We start from the raw sequence: 21,805 nt of genomic DNA, 5'->3' as shown, positions 1-21,805 counted from the left end.
GAAGCGACGGCCTCTTACATATAATTGTTTTAATACAGTAATCATCCCAAATATATGTAAAAAATTTCAACCGTACATGTACCCAAGGCGCTCGCTTGGAATGCCCGTGGAGAACGGAATTAATGTGTGATTGTATCATATCAGACATCGAAAGTGCAAGCCTATCATATACCATCAATACGAACTTACATCTGCCCAAGGTTGTCAGAGACCTTGAAGTCACAGGCCGTTTTCGCTTGTACCTCCTCCACCGTCACACCCTTGGCCACTTCCATGAGCGTCAGGATGCCGCCAGACCTGTCAACGTTGAACACAGCAAGTTCGGTAATAATCTGGCTGACCGCCCGTGCACCAGTCAGTGGCAACGAGCAATCCTGCATGATTTTTGGACCTCCATCTTTTGCACAGTGTTCCATGGCCACAATGACCTTCGTCTTATCAGGATTTGACACCAGGTCCATGGCTCCGCCAATCCCTGCAGGTGTCGCATGAGTCTAGGTACGGATATGATGCTAAATCACATGCCCTTCACAAGCTTGCCTGGAATCATGAAATTTGCGATATCGCCAGCTTGCGATACTTGCATGGCCTAAAAAAATGCTTATCATAAAAAAGTTCCCACAACCAACCAAAATGAAACATACGCCAAGGATGGCGACGTCCATGTGACCACCCCGGATCATACCAAATGAATCAGTCGAATCTATGTGGAGCACGTTAACACGCGCCTACCACTCATGCGATGACATCACTCACCAAAGATCGAAGCGCCCGGCAGCAAAGTGACCGTCTCCTTTCCAGCATTCGTGATGTCCCTGTTAGCTTACCATCAGCACTGATTTCATTGGAGCACATAACCAACGATACCCACGGATCGACCTGATCCTCGGTGGGGAACGGACCCATTCCCAGGATGCCGTTCTCACTTTGTAGCCAGATCTTGACGCCCGGTCTGAGATACTCTGTGACGAGGGTGGGAATGCCGACACCAAGGTTCACGTAAAAGCCATCTCTGAGCTCCTGTGCTGCGCGCTTTGCTATTCTGCGCCGTGTGCTCTTTTCGAGGAGCTCCTCAGGTGAGGAACCACCAGTAGTTCCGGGTGGTGGAGCAGTGGTAATTATATCAAAACCTTTTGGCTCAGTGGCCTGCACAACACGGTCAACAAATATTCCTGGGACGTGAATTGCATTTGGTGGCAATGAGCCAATGGGGACAATCTCCTCTGCCTAGAAGCGCGATAAGCTTCGTGCCAAATAGTTACCGCATCATCCTTACCTCAGCGATAACTAACTGCGCATTCCTTGCCATGGCGTTATTGTAATTGTTTGCGACATGTCGGAACATGAGGTTGCCCGCCTCGTCTGCCTTCCATGCGTGGATGAACGCGACGTCGCCGGCGATGGCAGGCTCCATAATGTACCGTTTTCCATTGAATTCTCTGTATTCCTTTTTGTTTCCCGGTATCAAGATTCCTTCTTTGAAACCGCCTGCTTTAAATCTGATGGGAATACCGCCAGTTTCGACGGTCGTGGAAGCACCTGTGGGTGTGAAGAAGGCGGGAATGCCTGCGCCGTGCGCACGCATCCGTTCGACGAGGGTACCTTGCGGAACCAATTCGAGGGACATCTTTCCATCAAGATACATTCGCTCAAGGTATTTGTTTCTGAGCGAGTGATGAGCACATGAACCCATATGCAGAAATAGCACATACCCGCCAAGGTATGATATTATGAGCTTGTCAAGTTGCCCGCTTTTCATTAGTTTGACTAGTCCATCAGAATCGGTGAGATACCACTACTTGATGCAGAAAAACGAACCACTTACCTAGACCCAAATCACTTGAACCAGCATTGTTGGACACAGCAGTCAAACTGTGCACGTCGTGTCGCCGTGAAAGAGCAGTGAGCAAAGTTTCTGTGGGGCGATTATAAAACATCCTTCTTTGGAACTGGTGGGCGATGAACTTACCAGGAGTACCACATAAGCCGAACCCTGCCATCGAATGAAATCACATCAACTCCAGTCAAACTGCAATGATACAGACATACCTCCGCTCAGTACAATGTCCCCAGACTTCACATCTTGCACAGCAACATCTGCAGATGCCCATACTTTCTTCCGCTGGACTGCAGCAGACTCAGGCTGCGTCGCATAATGTCTTATATAGTACAACCGGGAAGATGGTAGACCCTTGCATCGTCGAAAAATTTGCGTACTATGCGTAGGATGGAGGAGAGCAGGACCCATAGGTGCCAAACTTCAGGTCCCAGGTCAGAGAATTAGAGGAATTTGGTCGTGGTTGACCGGGTGAATGCCATCCATGTCACGAGTTGAATCTCTGTCCCGACGCGTCGGTACTCCGCCTGTCGAGCCAATGGACAGTCGCAAAGCCCCCATATGCGGGCAGCCTCGGTAGCATGTATTTCCGACGTCCGTCCCATCATGGTGAAACAAATTGACGGTTCCTGATTAAAGTCTAATCAGCTGAGTCGGCATCATATTCCGAAATTCTGAATTTGGCCCAATTTTCAGAACCCTTTTTTGCTTCGATCGTCATGTCCTATACGAGGTAATGTTAGCTGGGCGACAGCTATTAAACTCGCCCAAGTCTTTAGGTGGTACAATAACAATTTTTGTAAGGAAACGATGGTAATAGTGTTTTCTCGATGATAATAACCTTGAAACCCGAGAACGATCAAAGCTTGCTCAGATCGCTCCGTACCTTGAAATCGCAGCCAGTCTTCGCCCTGACTTCTTCGAGTGTTACGCCTTCCTGGAGTTCAACAAGCTCGAGGTAACCATTTTTCCTGTCGACGTCGAAAACGGCCAACTCCGTAATAATTTGACTGACAGTACGGGCACCCGTGAGCGGAAGAGTGCATTCCTTCAAAATTTTAGGACTGCCGTCCTTTGCACAGTGCTCCATCACAACTATAACCTTTGTCTGGTCTGGGTTGGATACCAGGTCCATAGCTCCTCCGATACCTAACAATGTGATCGGCGGTGAGAATGCTGTATTGAAAAAACCTTGTCTGAATCACAAACCTTTGACCAGTTTTCCGGGAATCATGAAATTAGCGATGTCGCCTGCTTGCGAGACTTGCATAGCCTATGAGAGAAACCAGAATAGTGAGACCATCCAGAAAGTCAGCGAGTACACAAAAATCCTCACACCGAGAATGGAGAGATCGACATGACCACCGCGGATCATAGCAAATGATTCACTTGAATCTGCTCACAGTGTAAGTTAGCAATTAAAGTTGAATCAAGCGACAAACATACCAAAAACAGAGGCACCTGGCAGCAAGGTCACAGTCTCCTTGCCGGCATTGATGAGATCCCTGGAAATAGATGCTAAGTATGAGGAAACACACCCTGGCGGCGCAACTTACGGATCCACTTGCTCTGCCGTAGGATATGGCCCCATGCCGAGAATACCATTCTCGCTTTGCAACCAAACACGCACACCGGGTTCGAGGTACGCGGGAATGAGAGTAGGTATGCCAATACCGAGGTTTACGTAGAATCCATCCTTGAGCTCTTTGGCAGCGCGCTTAGCAGTACGATGACGCATCTTCTGTGCGAATTCTTTCTCAGCACTCAGAGTGGACTGTTCAGCAGAAGATGATGGGCTTGGCGCAAGCTTGATATGCTCTATTTGCTTTGGTGCAGTAGACTGAACGATCCGGTCGACATAGATGCCAGGGACGTGGATGGCGTTTGGTGAAAGAGAACCAGTAGGGACGATTTGGTCCGCCTACAAAGAATGCATCAACTTTCTCACCAAAATACTGTGATTTACTCACCTCCACTATCGTAAGTTTGGCATTCTTCGCCATGACCGTGCTAAAATTCTGTTGGGTATACCTACCCAAGTCGTGGACACGTTCGGCGCTGACGTAAACGTACAAAACAAATGGCCTTCCTCACCGGAAAACGCAGTTGCCAGCCTCATCAACTTTCCACGCACGAACGAAAGCGACATCACCAGCAATGGCCGGTTCCATGATATACTTGCGACCTCCGAATTCTCGCGATTCTTTCTTAATACCTGGTATCTTGACTCCATTGGCAAATCCTCCTTCGTTGTACCGTGTTGGGATAGAACCATCTTCTACTGCTGTTGATGCTCCCGTAGGAGTAAAGAAGGCCGGGATACCAGCTGCATGGGCACGGAGACGTTCGACGAGAGTACCTTGGGGACACAGCTCCAAAGACACCTCGCCCTTGAGATATAGAGCCTCGAAAGCCTTATTTCTGAACAGATAGATAATTTATCTCGTGCCAGCCTCAACAAAATGCATCACTCACCCTCCAGGGTATGAAGCGACGACCTTATCAATCTGCTTGGTGTTGAACAATTTTCCTATGGATATTCATGAGGTTCACAGACGATGGACAGTTGTGGAAAACAAACCAAGTCCAGAGTCGCCTGCGCCAGCATTGTTGGAAACTCCTGTTAGCTTTGTAACGTCCTTGCGCTTGGCCAAGGCAGAAAGAAGTGTGTCTTGTAGTATCCTAGCTGAGTTACACCGCTCAAGATCCAGCCTCTATCGAGACTCACCTGGCACACCAGCCAAACCGAAACCTGAATGCCGATGGTATATTACATTTGGTATAAAAACGAAAAGTTACGATACTTACCGCCACACAGAAGAACATCTCCTGATTTCACATCTTTAACTGCCTCATCAGGAGATTCCCACACCTTCGACCTCTTTTGGAGCGCGACGGTACTAGACCATCTTCCTCTGAGGAAGATGGTCGCACGGGGTTTGAAAAGGACTGGGACGAGCGTCGCTCGCGAGGCGTATGTGGCCAGCATTGGACTCATTTTTCAATTTTTCCGAGTTGAAACTTATAACATTGATATTTCGGAGGTGAGCTCCGAAACGTCCCATCCGCTGCGTCGGTGCTAACTTCCGATATATCGCGAGAACGACAAATATTGACCTGAAACATTCTACTGGCTTACTGCAAATCCATCAATCTCCGTACAACCAGCTAAGCACACCAAAGCTCAGTACAAGGCACATACCAGCAGTCTACAAGGAGAAGAAAAAGAAAAGACGACTCCCACAGCTGAAGATGTACACCGCCGCAAAGAGGTTGCTCAACTTCTTGACGAAATGAAGGGCGACCAGCTCATCGCTACTATCTCTAAGACGATCCTCTTCCGTGCCATCTCATGCTCTGCTCGCTATAGCCTAGGTCGGCGTAAAGTTTCGAACTTTTATAACCAAACCACGCAGCATAAATTCGTACTCATTGCCATAGTTTTCGTCTTCCGGATCGACGCTGAACAACAATTCGGCGCTTCAATGAGATAATCTCTACTCTCCCTCCGTATGCTTCTCTGGACTTCTGCATCGCTTTCCTGGCCCCACTTCACGATATGTCAATTACAGTCAATAGACATCCATGCCATAAACTTCAACCCGAATGACCGAATGTCAGGAGAGTATAACAAATCTCAGACTTGAGCCCGCTCCCCTGCGTACTCCGACGTGTCTCTGCCCGTTGTCGAAACCCAGCCGCAGCATGCAGTTGCTTCATTCGATTATAGGCAAGACATGTTACAGTAACATAATGTTCCTGCCAAGGGGTTGGACTGCTTGCGGTGGTCCGGTGAGCAGCAGATCGTAGAGCCACGGTTCTCTGCCTACTCAACTGGCATCCAGGATTTATTCCCACTGTCTGGCGTTATTGATACGCATGCACCCTCCATCATGTTCGATGATCATTTGTACTGATCGTCTCAGCTCGGCGCATATCTTCATCCCGCATCTCCATCTGCACGATCTATCACTGTAAATATAGCTATTCCTTTTACGCATCCACCCTTGTGTGAATATCGTTTTTATTGTCTTATATGCTTGTATACGATCAACTCCAGCAAATATGGACCTCACTGATTCTACATCCCACCCATTTTGTGATGACTTTGTAGGTGTCAGTATCCCACAATATCACTCCACCATCATTACTTCCGCTGGCCACTTTCTTCCCATGTGAAGATAACGCTATGGTTCGAACTCCGTTATCTTTGTCGTGCCCCGCAAGCCGTCTCTTGATTGTAAAGATGCAGCGCACAGTTCGTGGTGATTGGAATAGGCTATGACATTTTGCTGGAGGTTGACGGGGATCTGCCAGAATGGGATATCGTACCCAATCGACAGTCGGTGCTTTCCAGTGCTCGAATCTGACCATCTATCCTGCGTTGACCGGCTACTCCAGCACACCACCTTGTCGGTCCTTCGAACGCATCCATATAAGCCAAAATTCTCCATTCTGGTGTCTTCAAACTCGTCATCAGCTTATTCGAACCATACCTAGACACTGACGGACGCTCTTCAACCTGACTCGGAGGATGCAATTAGACACTCCCTATGAACCAAAACCTAACTGCATTAAATGTATTCGATACGTTGTGACTGACCTCGCTGCTTTCCCCTGTATTATTGATTATACTCCATCATGAGATAGATCCGATCCAGCTCTCTCTCATGTCATTGTTGACAGTATGACGAACCTTGGGGTGCTCTTTAAGTTCGTGCCTGTAAAGCGATCCAAGCCTAGAACACTCTTCGCGAATAACCTGGAGATTGAGGCCGATAGCTTGTCTGTTGTAGAAGATAACGCCGCAGAACAACATCCTCTCGAAATACCATCTGTGGTTCTACCTTGGTTCTGCATCGTGACATGTTCCTGAAACAATCGTGCTGGTCGCTCGGAAGTCAACATACCCAGGGCCGGATGAAAATCCAAGTTCATTGGAATCCTTGATGCGTCTAGTTACAGTGCAGTGTGTCCAAACCAGTAGGGGTAGCACAGCGGCCAGTGGAACGGAAGTTGCTATGGGCGGCCATCACACTGCGCAGTGACTGCGCAGCTCTGCAGGTTCCTTCAAGTTCGGTACACACGAGTAACTTTTTTACATGTATTCAGACAACCTGAAAGCAGGCTAGTTTAAACTTTAACGGCAATGTAGAGCACTGGGACCTACCTTCAACTATGTTCGTCGGCCGAAACCCAAATACGCCGAGCGCTAACCAGGCTGTCAGTGGCTGAAGCGCTGATGGCACGAGTTGATGGCGCATGACTTGGCTAGGTATGATCCATTTTGGGGCATGACGACACATGTCGTCAGACTGCGTTGGACTTGGGGGTCATGTACCCAGCACTGCGTATATAAGCAAAACCCCTCTTGCTCCTTACTCTCATCCTCGTAAAGCAAACCACAACGTTCACAAAGAATATCTGAGACCAGAATTAACATGTCAGGCAGATGGACAGACGACATCTTGCTCAAGGTTTGTGGTTTCTCAGGCTTTAGCCTGATTATGTCGAACTCACCTGAAACTGTTTCAACAACTAGATTACAAACATCATCGTTTACTTCCTTTTCCTTGGTTCCAACGTTTACACAGTAGCGGCACCTCATGATATTTATTTCACTGGCAGGGAGACATACATAACCCCTGCTCCATGGGCCTTTTTGATTTGGTATGCTGTTGTCTGCCCAGCCTAATAACCAATACTTATATTACTCTTAGGTCTCTCATCCACCTGCTCCTTCTGGGTACTATCATCTACCAGTTCACCGCCCCTGGCAAGAAGGTAATAATCGATGGTATTTCGTGGCGTTTCCCTCTCCTCGGCGTCCTGAACGCGATATACGTACATTTATGGGCATCCCAATACTATATACTAGCATTGGTCTTCGCTTTGTTCGTAAGCAGTTCTATCTCCGTAAGTTCTTCTCGTTTGCTTTATGGTATTCAGAACGTCACATCTTTCATATAGCACATCTACTACACCGTGAAGAAGTTCCACTTACCTGCTAACATCGGTGACGAAGTCTTGGTCCACTTGCCTTTCTCCCTTTACCATGGGTGGACTACCGTTCTCATTATCCTCACCGCATTTGAAGCATTCGGCGTCGACGCGGTTACTCAACCAGCCGGTGTTTGGACCAAGGTTTTCGTATTCCTTGCTTTGTACGTGAATACTGTTCTCGTGATATATCAGAATCCTCATGTCGTACAGGTTCTTCCTCGAGGCGACTGCGGCCGCATATGCCTTCTCCAGCCCTGAGGGTGACGTTTCTGCCAGCTTTGCGATAATGTGGTCGCTCTTCGCGATCTTTGCTCATCAAGATGTTCACCGCTCGGGATTCATTCATTGGGCTGCACTCGCGTTTGCATTGCTCTCTGCGTTCTGGGTTTTCGTGGGCATCTTTGGCACGTACAAGCGGTACAGGGGTGGCTCAATCATCTTGGACGAAGAGCGTGCGCCACTCGTTGGCAGTGAAAACTGAAACGTCCTTGAAAAGAGATTGAGAAGGAAGGACGAAGGTGAACCCAAATGGCTATTGAATATGTCCTCTTTTTTGACATTGACACAACAAGGTCTTCTAATCTAGTCTTTATTTACTTCTGTCATGAACACTTATGGGACTGTGTCTTGCATGGTTAGTGCTGTTGTCGTTACATATGGGTCTTACTGCAGTTCGCTGTACATCTATGCGCATTAACAACGTATTATTGATTAAAATTGCAGTCAGTCTTCTCAAGTTTTCAAACTCAATGATGGTGGTATAAGTGGGCAGTAATACATTGTAACCCAAACTACGAGCATATTGTAACATATGTTCTACCAAAACGAATAAAGCGTTCAAGAGACATGAATAGCTTTGACAGGATGTTCCCATTGCGATTAAAATTGAGGAGGGCAATGACAATGATTATCAGTGAAGAGGGAGGAGGAGGAATATCCGTGCACTACGTCTGCTCCCCGGCCTTTCTACCCTCATGTAAAAATATTTTATAATAGGCCTCGTAGAGACCCCCCGCCCACTACCGTCATCGACAAGAGTCATCGAAATCAGGGCGGCCCTATCGACAAACGGTGCAGTGCGAGACGGAGTGTGACTAAGTCAGGAAGATGACGAAGCCTCGAGGAGACAACATTAAGGTTTCCTAAACTCGCACAGCACAGTATAGATGGTGTTGAACGCGGTATAAATCTCTTCCCTGACCTAGCGGAGAGGAGAAGAACAACAAGTGTCAGCGGAGGGTTCGAACCAGATCCACCAACACGCAGGTCTCATCTTGGAATAATCCAAGAATCACTGACGCAAGATAGAACAAAGATCTTTACCTTCGCACCAGTCAACACTATCTTCCCTGATACGAAGATCAATAACACGACCTTCGGCTTGAGCATGCGATAGATGAGACCAGGGAACAACTAAGAACGTGTAAGCAAATGAAGGTCTCACATTACATTTACATACCTCAGGCTCGTAACTGCTAAACTGTCCGTGGCTATACGCAAGACCCTCCAAGCGAATGGGGAACTTCACATCACAACTTCCGACTATGTTTTGGATCTTGAACTCGGCAAACTTGGCGTCGAAGCCAAGCTTTTGCACGATGCGCGCGTACTTGCGCGACGCAAGCCTTGAGTCATCTTCACTCTTCGCGCCCGTGACGACCATCTTGCCCGAGGCGAAGATAAGTGCGGTTGTCTTGGGATCACGAATACGCATGATGACAGCTGCAAAACGCTATCGTGCAAAGCGCATTGGCGTGCAACGACAGGTAGTTAAACACTAGTACCAACCTTAGGGTTATACTCTGCATTCCGGGCGTGCAGTGCAATGGTCTTGAGGTCAAGACGACAATCGAGGTTAACTGTCGCAACAATATTTTGTAGTGTGGGTACGATGCCCTCCACGGCCGTGATATGCTGTTGCTCAAGTGTGAGAGGGGCCGGAGTGGCGGGTACAGCGTTGACCGGTGGCGTCGAAGGACCTGCCACAGCCGCTGATGTTGTGCCATTGCTGATTACCGTTGTCGCATTTGCAGGCTGGGGTTGTGAAGGAGGAGGAGTATGTGATTGAGACAGTGGCGATGGACCCGGAAGCGCAAGATTCGATGGCGCAGGAAGACTATAAGCACTAGCACCGGGTAATGCTAGCCCATGATTAGGTTGAGCAGCTTGGAGTTGAGAGGGTTGACTTGGTTGTTGGTAAGGCGCAGCAGACCTGCCGAAGGTGACCTGACGAGCGGGAAGTGCGAAGGACATTCTTGACAATAGGAAAGACAACAAAAATTTGTTCTTCTAAGTTCGTGGGAAATCTCGGCGGGGAGAAAAATTGCGTGAAGGGTCGTGGTCGAGGCTATTATATATACCTTTCAATTTTAAACTCCGACCATGACTCAGGTCTGATTTCCTTTCGACGTTTCTCTTCCTCTTTCTTCCATCATAAAATCCATCACTTATGATCCGGGCGCGCTACCTTGTATTTTCCCTTCATCCTTGAAGCTTGAACGCACAAGGTGGATACCGATGCAAACATCTCCTTATGCTTTATTCTGAATGAGCAGGGATACCTTTGGAATGCACTTCAAAGCTAGTCATGGGCCAAGCGCTCATCGTTTGTGGCGTGTAATATTCCAGAACCTTACCCGAACAGGCAATATTATTCTCACGCCCGTGTAACCATGATGTGTGCGTGGCAGCACCGCCTAGCAGTGCAGTCCTGATTTAGGATACGACTGTACGAGACTGCTAGTATGTCTCATCTTCCAGTCTTACAGGGATTGATGTTGTTCAGGATCATCCTAGGCAGTGTAAACCCATCCTGTATCCTTTGCACCGCCTTACGTCCTCTCGAGTTCATCTTTGATCAACTCGTCAATCTTGACATAATGGATACGGGATGTTACCAAATACCTACCCAGTAGCATCTCATCACGGGTGTACATGCCCTGTCATTGTATGATTGTATACGTGCGGATCAGCACTTCTCCGCAATGTATGTCGTGTGGAATATGATTTTCATCAAAGCTGCATGCACCCTCCTCCCTAAGAACGCTTATCCAGACATTACAGAAGCATGTTATAGTCAGTCTTTAAATTTCTTCCATCCCCGATGTGGTCTAACGAGAGGTGATCGATTGATCAGGTATGTATTGTACATATTATATCGTTCCACCGTTGAAATTTGTTCTGCCAGTAGAAGTGTAAGTAATACAATGGCTTTTGGCTAACCATCCCCACCGTGACCGGCTAGGTCAACGGTGGTCAAATGTCCTCTTCTACTGACACGACTTCTTGGGAGAATACTATGTCCGAATCGGATTTTGATTCGGAGACACTACGTCTACGATGAGTCGCGGTCCTGTAGATATAGGTTGTAGCCACCGAAAGATTGCATGCAACGAGCGAAACCGCGAGCTGATTATCTTGAATATGCAGTCAACCAAAGATGCCCTAACGCGCAATCCATACCTCAAGATCGATCGCAATCCTCAAGATACCCCCTAAATGCTCGAGTTGGCAAACAGCTCGGAAAACGGAGACGATCGTTACAATGATACTGGCCGATAATGCTGCTAGTACAATCATCCGTTCCTTCGCTGGAAGCTTTATGCCCCACAGAAGATGCAAGGCGAGTAATGCAATGATCACATCAGAAACTGCAACCCGCTGTTGATATCATCATAGGTGATCAGGATGTGGTTCAGACCGAATGATTTACTTATTAACTCGAAAATGATCATGGAATGGGTCAAATGCGCATGTACTTGCCCATTCTTGTCGGGGTGATGGTGCCAATCAAGATGGTGGCCATATTGCCAAGCTTTCTGCGTAACTAACGCGCCATACAATACCAGGAAAACGCAGGCTATTGTAATGGCCGTTGAGCGCAAGGGACTCACTGACCAGAAAAGCCGTGCCACAGAAAACAGAATGCTTTGCCGGACTGCCCTGGTTTATCATTTGCATATGCTCAGTGAGCAATGCTAATGAACATGAGAGGATGCGCACCAGATCGTTGACAGCAAGGCGAGCCCGTGCACCCAGAAACATATGACTGCCAACTGACTGCCATCTATTATGTAAAGATAGGTGTTAATCATATCAGTGGGTAAAATCACGTTGCCCACCAGTCGCGGCATAGATGGATATACATCCAGCGATCAATGAGGTCTTCAACGTTCGTCATCATTGCGATATAGCACAAATACAACAAATTGCACTCACCACCCCGCATACAAGCGCTGCGACAGCCCACATATCCTCCACCCAGAACATATGTGTCCGCCCACGATATCCAAGCCGTAGGATGGTAACCAGAACAGCCAAGACCTGAAGGGTAGTGCAAAGGACTGAAAAGCGTTTGAATGACTAGAATGTCTGTAGGAATGTTCGACTTTACCGCTCGACGTTGTCTGTGGCATAGTGGCGTACACTGGACAGTAATGTAAGCAATCCAGCTCGAGACTTAAATAAGCACAAACCTGAGGTAACTTAACAAGACATGGCAGGTCAGTAACGTCATGATAACCTTCATTTTGTTGATCATCAAGGTTGTCCGCCAAGTGGTCTATGTGGATCCCAACTTAGTACCTGGATGCCTCGATTGTCATCAATGCTGTGTTGCTTGACAGGAAATCACTCTTTGATGGTGAAATGATCATGCATTCTCGGTCGTTTTGCGGGAAAGCTAATTCATCCCAGCCAATCACATACGAGCCGTTTGAAGCTCTTGAAGATCAACTAAGTTGTGGGTGCCTGTACTACTACTTAGCGCGATTACGTGCTAATTCATGAAAAAGTTGATTGGGAAATCTGCCAAGTAAAGTATCTGTCGATACGGCTTGGATTCAGGGAAGGAAAGAAAAGTATCAGGCTGCCTTGGAGAGCAATGATGATATTACATGTAACTTGCCACCCACTTATGTCATCTTGGATAGACTTATTAGCGCAGACTGATATCAGAAAAAATGGTATTGCCCTGCTTCGATTACATGTCATCGAAATTTCGGAAGGTAAACTAAAATTCAACATTAGTTAAACAGTATCAACAGTCTTCTCGCCTTGGAATGTAGATCGAATCCTGGAACTTCTCTGCTCATCACTTCCTGAATTGGCATTGTCCAAGTCGACAGTAGTAAAAACCCCACCCGCAGTGGTTCGCGTCGTGTAATCATCGTCATCGACATCGATGGAGACTGAGTCGTCCGCACCTGTGAAACCAAATCTGCGGTACAGGAAAGTAACTACGACAAGAAGGTTGCAAACAAGAAGCGACAAGGCTGTCTAGTAAGTTCAACACTCAAATCCAAGTGCCCCTAGAAGAAGATATTGGCCGTACCTCAAAGTCTGTCGTCGTGGCAATAACGGTAGTGTATTTCAGTATCTGACAGATTCCCCGAAAGATGGATATGATGGTGACGATGACGTTGGAGGAGAATATGGCGAAGATCATCCTTTTCTGTCTTTTTGGCAGTTTGAGACTCCAGAGCAAGCGCAATGGCAAAATAATCAGTATGGTGTCGGATAAGCAATCAGCTTAAAAGATGCATGAGTTCAAGTCGTGTAAGAGCCGCGAGAAAGTCGCACTCAACAGTTCAAACACGTGCATGGGTCGCGTCATGAGTGCATGCGCCTTTCCAGTTGCTTGATAGCAAGAGATGTTGTGCCTATACTGAAACACTTTTTGTGCAATAAGTCCTACCCACAAACCGAGGAAGAGAACTGCAAGACCCAGTATGATGCGACGGATGTATTGCGTTGTGTACACAATGCGAAGGATGGAGAACAAGATACTTTGCCGGACAGCCCTATTTGCCCTTGAGAGTCGATAGTGCAGATTTGAACACGAAAGTACTCACCACACGACGGAGGGGAAAGAAATCGAATATATCCAGAACGATATAATTTCTTCTTCACCCACTGCAGACAGGAGTTCAATGATGAGTAGGTGATGTGCTCATGCGGACTGCATTTACCTGCTTCAACGTAAATCCAGGTAGAAATCAACACGGCTATCCCGCATAGAAGCGCAACACCTGCCCAAGCATCTTCGAACCCAAACCTTCTCAGCCATATACGATAGGCAAGTCTAAAAATTGTCAACACCACCCCCAAGACCAGCAACGTAGTCGTGACGGCTGCAGGAGGGTCAGTGAAGCTTTTATACCATGCAAAATGTTACCTCTAAGATTCACGAAGGTCGACCAAGAAATCACCAGTGCCATGAGATAAATGAAAAAGAGGGGGTGACACCCCAGACAGGTTGAAGGACTGCATTTATCTAACGAACTCCAAGTTTGCAACCCCGCTTGGTAACAAGGACGCGATACTGCATCCCTGAATCTGTAGCATGTTGCGTAACGCTGGTATCACTGGTAGTGACGTTTGTCGACCCTGATTGTGAAAGGCATTGATCTTTTTCAAGTCTCGTCCGACGAATCTTACGGAACGTCTGGTTCGAGACTAGTACTGAGTACAGCATGCTACTGCGATAAGACCCTTATCAACTTGAAGGATTATCATCGAAAGTAGTCACGACTCACATTGGCATGATATATGGCGATGTATGTCCGCAAAACGTCAAAGGTGCAAACCTATGCAAGCCCAGGCTGTCGAACCGTGCTCGTTCACAGGGTAGCGAACCTGAAATTAGCTCACTTATTCGGAACCTGCAGTGTGATCATCATATGGTGATGCAGTCACTCTCTGAGATGAGCCTCTCGGAAACGAAGGAACGCCGACTGGAGAGTGGTGTACACTTGGTGGCTTGAAGTTAGTCTATTTTGATCTTTGATCCACGTGCACTTTCGGCGATTAGATATCCACGTGGCTGAGATAATCGAGTCACTTGCCGTGCCAGTGCTCTTAAATACCAGTGAAATAGCTCAGCGCTCAACTGAGCTCAGTCATATCTTGTCAAATGTCCGCCTCTCAACCCACTACCATCCCACCCGAGGCTCACGAACAATTGGTAACGCCGTGGGATGTACAGGGCTCAGTATCCGCTGATGGCAAGCAACTTGCGATCGACTACGACAAGTTGATTGTCCAGTTCGGGACGCGCAGAGTTGATGCAGAACTTCTGGAGCGGTTCGAGAAATTGACAGGACATAAGCCGCATCCGTTGCTGAGGCGGGGAATGTTTTTCTCGCATCGGTGAGTGCAGTGCAGTTCAGCTGATGAGTCCCTTGCAATTAGGTTGATTTTGTTACGCTGCCATAGAGAATTTGACAAGATTTTAGATCGGTATGAACAGGGAAAACCTTTCTTCTTGTACACGGGACGCGGCCCAAGTAGTGATAGCATGCATCTCGGGCATATGATACCATTCCTCTTTACCAAGTGAGTCATTTGCGCATGTCTATAATTGGCCTAACAGTTTTTGCAGATGGTTGCAGGATGTCTTTGATGTCCCACTGGTTGTCCAGCTGACCGGTGCGTATTTCGTCATCTCTATTTCATTGCTCGCTAACCCAGTGAACAGATGACGAGAAATTTTTGTTCAAGCACGAACTAAAAGCTGAGCAGACGCTACAGTTCTCAAAGAGCAACGCAAAAGACATCATCGCGGTGGGATTTGATGTCAAGAAGACATTTATCTTTAGCGATTTCGAATACGTCGGCGGACCATTTTACCGCAACGTCGTCAAAATATCAAGGCAAATATCATACAATCAATCAAAAGCTACATTTGGGTTCAACGACTCGTAAGTCTCATTCGTCCTTTATCCAGGATGGCCAGCATATTTTTCAACAGGGACAATATTGGCAAAATCCATTTCTGCGCCGTTCAAGCAGCCCCGTCATTCTCTAACTCGTTCCCTCACATATTCGGCGAAGTTTCTAATATCCCTTGCCTCATTCCCTGCGCGATAGACCAGGATCCATACTTCCGGCTTACCCGTGATGTCGCACAGAAACTCAAGTACCCCAAACCATGCCTCATTCACTCCCGTTTCTTCCCTGCTCTACAAGGACCTCAGACGAAGATGAGCGCATCGGATGCGACCTCAAGTATATTCATGACAGATACCCCGAACCAGATCAAAAATAAGATCAATAAGCATGGCTTCTCTGGTGGTAGGGAGACGGAGGAGGAACACAGGAAACTTGGAGGTGATACGGACGTGGACGTTTCATATCAATATCTGAGCTTCTTCCTGGACGACGACGAAGAACTTGCGAAGATAGGCGAGGTTTGTGGCGCTGTGATTAACGTTTGCGAATCATATCGCTGATGCCTGTCTTCAGGATTACAGGACAGGACGTCTACTTACAGGACAGTTGAAAGCACGTTGCATCCAAATGTTGCAGGAGTTCGTGAAGGCCTTCCAAGAGGTCGGTGTCTTTCTTATGATCTTCAGGATTGTGTACTCATCCTTACATATAGCGGAAAGCCAAGATCACAGATGAGGACGTCAACGCATTCATGGACTCAAACAGGAAAATAGAACCCAATTTCGGCAAGCGATTACAGACATCATGACTCGAGGTCATTTAGATCGTTGTACGAGGAAGTAGCATCTCTGCAATACAAAGTGTGCGCTACATGTTGTACCGACACTGGGATATAGTAGCAAACACGTGGTTTTATGTGTGTAAACGAGTCTGCCATTCCGTGTCATGACCGCCACGACAAATGTACCTACTGACTATATACTAGGTGTTTGAGCGTAATCCAGACCCACGCCATACATGAATAGCATTCAAGCCGTAAGATGCACCGCTCATCCTGTTCATTTCTGTTAGGCTTTGCCGATGGGAATTGTGTTAGTGCCAATGCCTTTCGTCCTGTGAAGGAGTACATTTGGACCTGGTCATACTGCCACATAGCAATAACGTCCACTGTGGTCTTACTCCAGTTCAAGGATTCATGGTTCTTCTGGTCCGCAGGACCGTCCACAAATAAGCAGGGGTTCTCACTATGTGACCTGATGAATCCTGTGAATGCTGAGTTGGTTCCAAGTTCATAAGTAAATCGTCCGGCTGACGACACTGGAAAGACCAACTTATACTTTGTAAGGTGCATGAATACTAATTTTCTTGACCCGTTCGAAGTGCTCTGGAAAAAGACGTGAGTCGAGAATTATGTTTTCGGCGATGTCGAAGTCTTCGCGCCTGGATAAAACATGAGTCAGCCCAAAAGATATCAAAACTACGCCTTGGACATAGTCAACACGGAGGTGCTGCAATTAAGCCATTAATACTTTTATGAAAGATGGCCCGAACGCAGGACGTACATGCTCAAGATATAGGTTAACGTCAATCTGGCGCGTCGCACACGATCAAGCATCGCCATGATTTTCTTGAAAGAGCGCTTGAGGTGGCACCCAAAGGATATCAACACAAGCGCACACGATACGAGATTAAATCTCACTGCAGAGGGACTCATGCCTGGAACCCCGTTCACGACCGTTTCATGAGAGGTAGCGGTGTACTTCAAGTACTGCGTGATATAGTGTGCGTCAATTATCATATCCGAGACTTCGCCCGATGCGATTTAAGCAGTCAATCGATTCTATTGGGGACCGTTCAATAACTGTAGCCAAAAACAAGACAATCCGAGAACTTACCTTCCAAATGTCGAGGACACTCTTCTCCGTTTGCTGTCCACCCAGGCTTTTGTCTGGTGTTCATGATGAATTCATCCACCTCATGACTCACCATCAACTAGAACATGAAGCCCAGAAAAGCGTGCAAATCATTGACATTGACGGCCAATAAACGCGGGCCTGTCAGTAGCACGAGAGACGATCAGCAAGCATCAATGACAGAATATACACACGTGAAAACCATCTCCGGTGATATTTGTACCATCACCGCCCATGTCTGCGATACTTCCATCATCCCCGTCATAAGCGAATTAGAAGAAACGGACCAGGACCAGCTGGCTTGCATCATGCAACACAAGCAGAACTACCTAATCTCCGAGTTCTGGGGGATATGTTTGGGGGTGGGTAAGCGCGTGGCCTGCCAGCATGCTGAAATCCACAGCTTTGAACAGCGCTCTTAGAAGGATGACTGGCTTGTGGTAAAAGGCATGGTACTGCGGACGGGATGCCGAAATCGGTGAGTGAGAAACACACGCAACATACCCTGGAGACCCTGCAGCAGCAATGCACTCGATCAAGCCGCCTTTCTCCCTCGTACGTGCAAGACATGTTCAAGGCGCGGTGAGAGTGCTGCAGGAGGGGTTGTCAAGCACTAGTGATGTCGGGTTCGAGTGCTGGCCTTGTAGTACCATTGCCTCTGGCATACGATGGTACAATGTACGGGGGATTCCCTGAGTGCACTGATAGTTTGACATTCGTTAGTGCAACGTACATAATGGAATACGTAAGATGGACGAAAAAAGCGAGGACTTTGTAGTATGGAGCCAATCCTATGGCTAGCTTGAGTCAGCGAGCGCTTGTTAGGAACGCACTCATCGCTTCATGCACGCGTGGAGGTAAGTCCGCGTAAATTACAGCATCGGAGCCAGTACTTGTGTCCACGTCGCATGGGCGTCTATCAGAAGCCTGAGATTCGGTGAACGACGAAGAAGGTGAGCTGGAGAAACAGCTAATAGGTCACGTTTCACCTTGTTTCTGCTCTAGGGCGTATCCCTGCTTTATTGAAACTGTACGGAGATGTGATACTTCTTGTGGTCACGACCTTGGCAGTGAAGTACATCATGATTGGGCACGAATAATTAATATTATGACAACGTGTTACCGACGTAGGGATAAGAACCTCGACAAGCGATCACAGACGGCTTGACTTGGAACTACCTGTCACTCAGTGGTACTTGTTGTACAAGGAAGTAAATCTCGATGTAAGAAATGAATGCCGGAGTCCTGGAAGGTATAACAGGCAATAAATATGATAACAAATGCGCGCGAGTCCGCCAACCTATGTCATGATCAACATGAGCGGAAGCAAGCGCGCCAGACCCTCCTCAGCCACAAGTTGGTCGTTTTCAGGCCGTATAGGCCACCGATAATTCCACTCACGCCTTTGATGTCGAATTTATCATTAGGCTTTGCACTGGTATCAGTGTCCTTCGTCCAGTGGAATGGCAGTGACCGTATTTGGTCATATTGCCATGCAGCAATTGCATCCACTGCGGCCTGCCCCCAGTTGAAAGATTCGTGGTCTTTAGGATCCGTAGGTCCGTCGATGAAGACACATAGCTTCTCGTTGTGCGGCTGGATGAATCCCTCCCGTACACCATTCCGGATAAGTTCACGGAGAGGGCTGTAGTACGACAGAACATTGAGCAATATTACGGCTGCAAAGTATGGTTCTGGTTGGCCAACATTGACGCTGAAATAATGAAACATATTTACGTTTGTTGTGAATGTTGATTTGGTTCCAAGCTATAACTTCAAGAATCTAGGGGTATGATAGGGTGAGTGTGAGTTAGGTCATGTGATCCTCATGTACCTCTTCAAAAGTGCCGTATCCTCCTGGCAACCCCACAAAAGCACCGACACGCTTCGCCATCTCGATCTTGCGCTCGTGCATCGAGTCGACAACGATCTTTGATGTATGAATTACAAAAATGGAAATGAAGACAAACGAAAATTGAAAATGAATTAAACATTGTGGTATGTGTGTGGGAGTTATTACTTACTGTCTCGATCTATGAAAAATGCGCGGGTTGGTCAGTAGGTATGTGTTGTCATCATCGACGGAATCGCGCACATGTCTTCGCCGGTCCTCTTTGAGGGTCTCAGCAACAGATTCAGTCTTTACGACACCGTTTCCCTTGTCTTTTTCGCCACCTGCTGCTTGGATTGCATATGGGATGATACCAGTAACTTGGCCCCCTTCTTCTATTACGGCGCCTGAGACAACGCCCATAAGGCCCATGTTACCACCGCCATAGACAAGAGGTCGCTTTGCTTCAGCCAGAGCATGACCCAATGCTGTTGAAAATACGACACAAAACACGTAAGAGCAGTCGCTAGATTAAATCAGAAAAAAAACATACATAACGCAGCTTGCTGGAAAGCATTCTGCTTCCCGAGTGATGCAGCACAATAAACTGCCACGGCTGAAGGATCGGAAGGTGCAATCATAATGAACTGCTCTGGAAGGATTGCTGAAGTTCGAGCGGGGGGGTTGTGGTTGGAAGGAGTGTGCATGTTCTGCACTTTCAGCGAGTCTTAAATAAATGTACGTATAGCGGGACTCGAGGCAAATGGGCGTTCCTGCCACGTGGCAGAAAGTTCTGCCTACTCAACACTAGCCTCGGCCTTTGATCGATATGATTTTTTGGCTGGAGACTTTAATACAGGAGCTGGCAAGTTTTGAGACGGTGCTTGTTCTTGGCTGGCGAGGTGTCCATTCAACATGGGGAAACTGATGCGGCCAGCGTGTTACAACTCGCGAGAAATGCAAGTCTCACGACTTATGAGATGTGCAACCCAGATAATGTTGCTGGCAGAATTGACAGTAAAATGGCTATTGCCGGTAGTATTAAGTGAGACCCTGAAGTCGCTTATTTTTTTAAAAAGGATTTGAGAATGTTAATACAGTCAAACGTAATTTATGTAATTGATATTTTTGACAAAACACTTCCTGATTAGTAAGTCACACTCCCGACACCCCGAATGATTATATGCCCTCATTTTTTTTAGTTTTATAAACCCATTTACATAACGCTATGTTGAACCGTCCACGGCGGCTCCGATTGGCTCAGTGGAATGAGTTGAGTGAAGGGCTATCTAATTTGTTGACATGCTCTTTGCGGCAGAACTTGAGAGAGTTTTGCCAACTGGGCCTATGCCAAGGCAGGGTCACGGAGATATATAATTGAGACGCGGATGGACTGCGGCCCTCCAAGGTAAGATGCATACTGAGGGCAAGCAGACGGCGTGGTAAAAAATAGGTGCTGAGCGATATATATAGTGCCACGGTATCGGAGTGAAAAGAACTCGGTGAAGAAGTTTTACATTATGTAATTAAGTTTGCGTAAATAGTCTTGTTCCGAGAGCGGTCCGCAGTGACTAGCCTTCGGCAAAACCTGACAGAACCCTACTTAGACTGATCTGATAATATATATAGCGAGCTTGAGCCTGAGGGTGCGACAAGTACTTGGATGGATCAACCGGACAGTATGTCTCGAATATAAATGAAGCTCATACATTATCCTTTCTGTTCTCTATCGAGAATGACCAGGAATTTCGTACACATTAATTAGTCTTCATCTGCCGGTTATAACCGGCTCCCGATGGAACTGACTTGTCGAGTCAATGGTCAAATTAATTGACAAGTAGCCTCGGAGGAGGGCCTTCTCGGGATTCGAGAGGGATGTTCAATTCTAAAATGTCGTTGTCAATGTCGAGCTGACCTTACGGCCGTCCTCTCGTAAACTACTTACGCAGACCCTGAACCTTTCCTGATTTAGCCGCTACCGTGTCGGTTAAACCTTCGCATGGGAGACATTCTACACCTTATCGCAGAGTATCCTCGTCCCGATCCTCGCTGTATAGAGCCCAGGTTAGCTACCTGAACATTCCTATGTAGGAGTAGTAATTTTCCTAAACATTTATTCATGATACTTTTGAATCATTGATTTGGGGAAAGATTTGAAAATTATTGAGCAATACTACATAGAATGGTTACTAGGAATAGGATTAAGACGAGGATACTCTGTGAAAAGTAGATTTCGCAATAAACATGAAAAGCTTTGAGTAGTTAAATTGGGCTCTAACAGCAATTGCAAGGAAGGATAGTGACATAGTCACGGTAGAGTGGTAGACGCAAGGTTTGACGACTAAATCAGGAAAGGTTCAGGGTCCACGTAAGTAATGTACGAGAGGACGGCCGTAAGGTCAAGTCGACATTGACGACGACATTTTAGAATTGAACATCCCTGAGCGCCAGTCGCAGGAAGCTGTAGTTGCCAATTCCTACAACTTGGGCCATCTATTACACGTTACGTGTGCAGTGGACACGGTCTACCGTTCTCTGTCACTGAATAAT

At 47.1% G+C, this 21,805-nt stretch overlaps 8 protein-coding genes across 8 annotated transcripts; 2 read left to right on the top strand and 6 right to left on the bottom strand.

The window, feature by feature from the left end:
• Nucleotides 1-9: 9 nt before the first annotated feature.
• Nucleotides 10-2,631, bottom strand: EDB93DRAFT_801445 (3-oxoacid CoA-transferase). Its single transcript, XM_041457528.1, has 10 exons — nt 2,050-2,631; nt 1,970-1,993; nt 1,826-1,915; nt 1,713-1,767; nt 1,277-1,664; nt 872-1,227; nt 757-815; nt 645-703; nt 526-589; nt 10-475 (listed from the first exon to the last, which is right to left on the bottom strand). Exons 1-10 carry the CDS (start codon nt 2,246-2,248, stop codon nt 186-188), a joined length of 1,584 nt encoding a protein of 527 aa, XP_041311335.1. The 5' UTR covers nt 2,249-2,631; the 3' UTR covers nt 10-185.
• Nucleotides 2,632-2,696: 65 nt separating this feature from the next.
• On the bottom strand, nt 2,697-4,835 carry EDB93DRAFT_1238471 (3-oxoacid CoA-transferase; the record flags this gene model as incomplete). Its single annotated transcript, XM_041451540.1, has 11 exons — nt 2,697-2,986; nt 3,047-3,110; nt 3,174-3,232; nt 3,284-3,342; nt 3,394-3,758; nt 3,808-3,868; nt 3,932-4,258; nt 4,313-4,367; nt 4,419-4,508; nt 4,566-4,589; nt 4,646-4,835. The coding sequence occupies 11 exons, from the start codon at nt 4,833-4,835 to the stop codon at nt 2,697-2,699; spliced, it is 1,584 nt and encodes a 527-aa protein (XP_041311334.1).
• A 2,443-nt stretch (nt 4,836-7,278) lies between these two features.
• EDB93DRAFT_1078525 (uncharacterized protein) lies at nt 7,279-8,321 on the top strand (the record flags this gene model as incomplete). The annotated part of the gene is made up of 5 exons (XM_041445394.1): nt 7,279-7,314; nt 7,380-7,507; nt 7,558-7,753; nt 7,808-8,001; nt 8,051-8,321. The coding sequence occupies 5 exons, from the start codon at nt 7,279-7,281 to the stop codon at nt 8,319-8,321; spliced, it is 825 nt and encodes a 274-aa protein (XP_041311333.1).
• Nucleotides 8,322-8,972: 651 nt separating this feature from the next.
• Nucleotides 8,973-10,155, bottom strand: EDB93DRAFT_1220597 (TBP-domain-containing protein; the record flags this gene model as incomplete). Its single annotated transcript, XM_041451141.1, has 4 exons — nt 9,629-10,155; nt 9,300-9,572; nt 9,164-9,253; nt 8,973-9,041 (listed from the first exon to the last, which is right to left on the bottom strand). Exons 1-4 carry the CDS (start codon nt 10,091-10,093, stop codon nt 8,973-8,975), a joined length of 897 nt encoding a protein of 298 aa, XP_041311332.1. The 5' UTR covers nt 10,094-10,155.
• Nucleotides 10,156-11,028: 873 nt separating this feature from the next.
• EDB93DRAFT_1123596 (uncharacterized protein) lies at nt 11,029-11,864 on the bottom strand. The gene is made up of 4 exons (XM_041448648.1): nt 11,843-11,864; nt 11,553-11,782; nt 11,303-11,490; nt 11,029-11,248 (listed from the first exon to the last, which is right to left on the bottom strand). Exons 2-4 carry the CDS (start codon nt 11,572-11,574, stop codon nt 11,096-11,098), a joined length of 363 nt encoding a protein of 120 aa, XP_041311331.1. The 5' UTR covers nt 11,575-11,782; nt 11,843-11,864; the 3' UTR covers nt 11,029-11,095.
• Nucleotides 11,865-12,868: 1,004 nt separating this feature from the next.
• On the bottom strand, nt 12,869-13,969 carry EDB93DRAFT_1078558 (uncharacterized protein; the record flags this gene model as incomplete). The annotated part of the gene is made up of 5 exons (XM_041445396.1): nt 12,869-13,117; nt 13,173-13,369; nt 13,421-13,641; nt 13,693-13,753; nt 13,810-13,969. Coding segments are annotated over 5 exons (888 nt in total), but the record flags the coding sequence as incomplete, so codon positions are not given.
• A 784-nt stretch (nt 13,970-14,753) lies between these two features.
• Nucleotides 14,754-16,319, top strand: EDB93DRAFT_1078496 (tryptophanyl-tRNA synthetase; the record flags this gene model as incomplete). Its single annotated transcript, XM_041445392.1, has 7 exons — nt 14,754-14,989; nt 15,056-15,175; nt 15,222-15,268; nt 15,318-15,540; nt 15,591-16,029; nt 16,085-16,171; nt 16,224-16,319. The coding sequence occupies 7 exons, from the start codon at nt 14,754-14,756 to the stop codon at nt 16,317-16,319; spliced, it is 1,248 nt and encodes a 415-aa protein (XP_041311329.1).
• Nucleotides 16,320-18,412: 2,093 nt separating this feature from the next.
• On the bottom strand, nt 18,413-20,307 carry EDB93DRAFT_1123553 (uncharacterized protein). The gene is made up of 6 exons (XM_041448647.1): nt 19,809-20,307; nt 19,520-19,743; nt 19,449-19,457; nt 19,259-19,354; nt 19,162-19,207; nt 18,413-19,103 (listed from the first exon to the last, which is right to left on the bottom strand). Exons 1-6 carry the CDS (start codon nt 19,960-19,962, stop codon nt 18,736-18,738), a joined length of 897 nt encoding a protein of 298 aa, XP_041311328.1. The 5' UTR covers nt 19,963-20,307; the 3' UTR covers nt 18,413-18,735.
• Between the last annotated feature and the right edge of the window lie 1,498 nt (nt 20,308-21,805).

Source organism: Suillus bovinus, assembly GCF_016758785.1.
Source record: "Suillus bovinus strain UH-Sbo-P2 chromosome Unknown EDB93scaffold_7, whole genome shotgun sequence".
Lineage (NCBI taxonomy): Eukaryota > Fungi > Basidiomycota > Agaricomycetes > Boletales > Suillaceae > Suillus > Suillus bovinus.
Note: the sequence above shows the minus strand (reverse complement) of the source record. Positions and strands in the feature narration are given on the sequence as shown.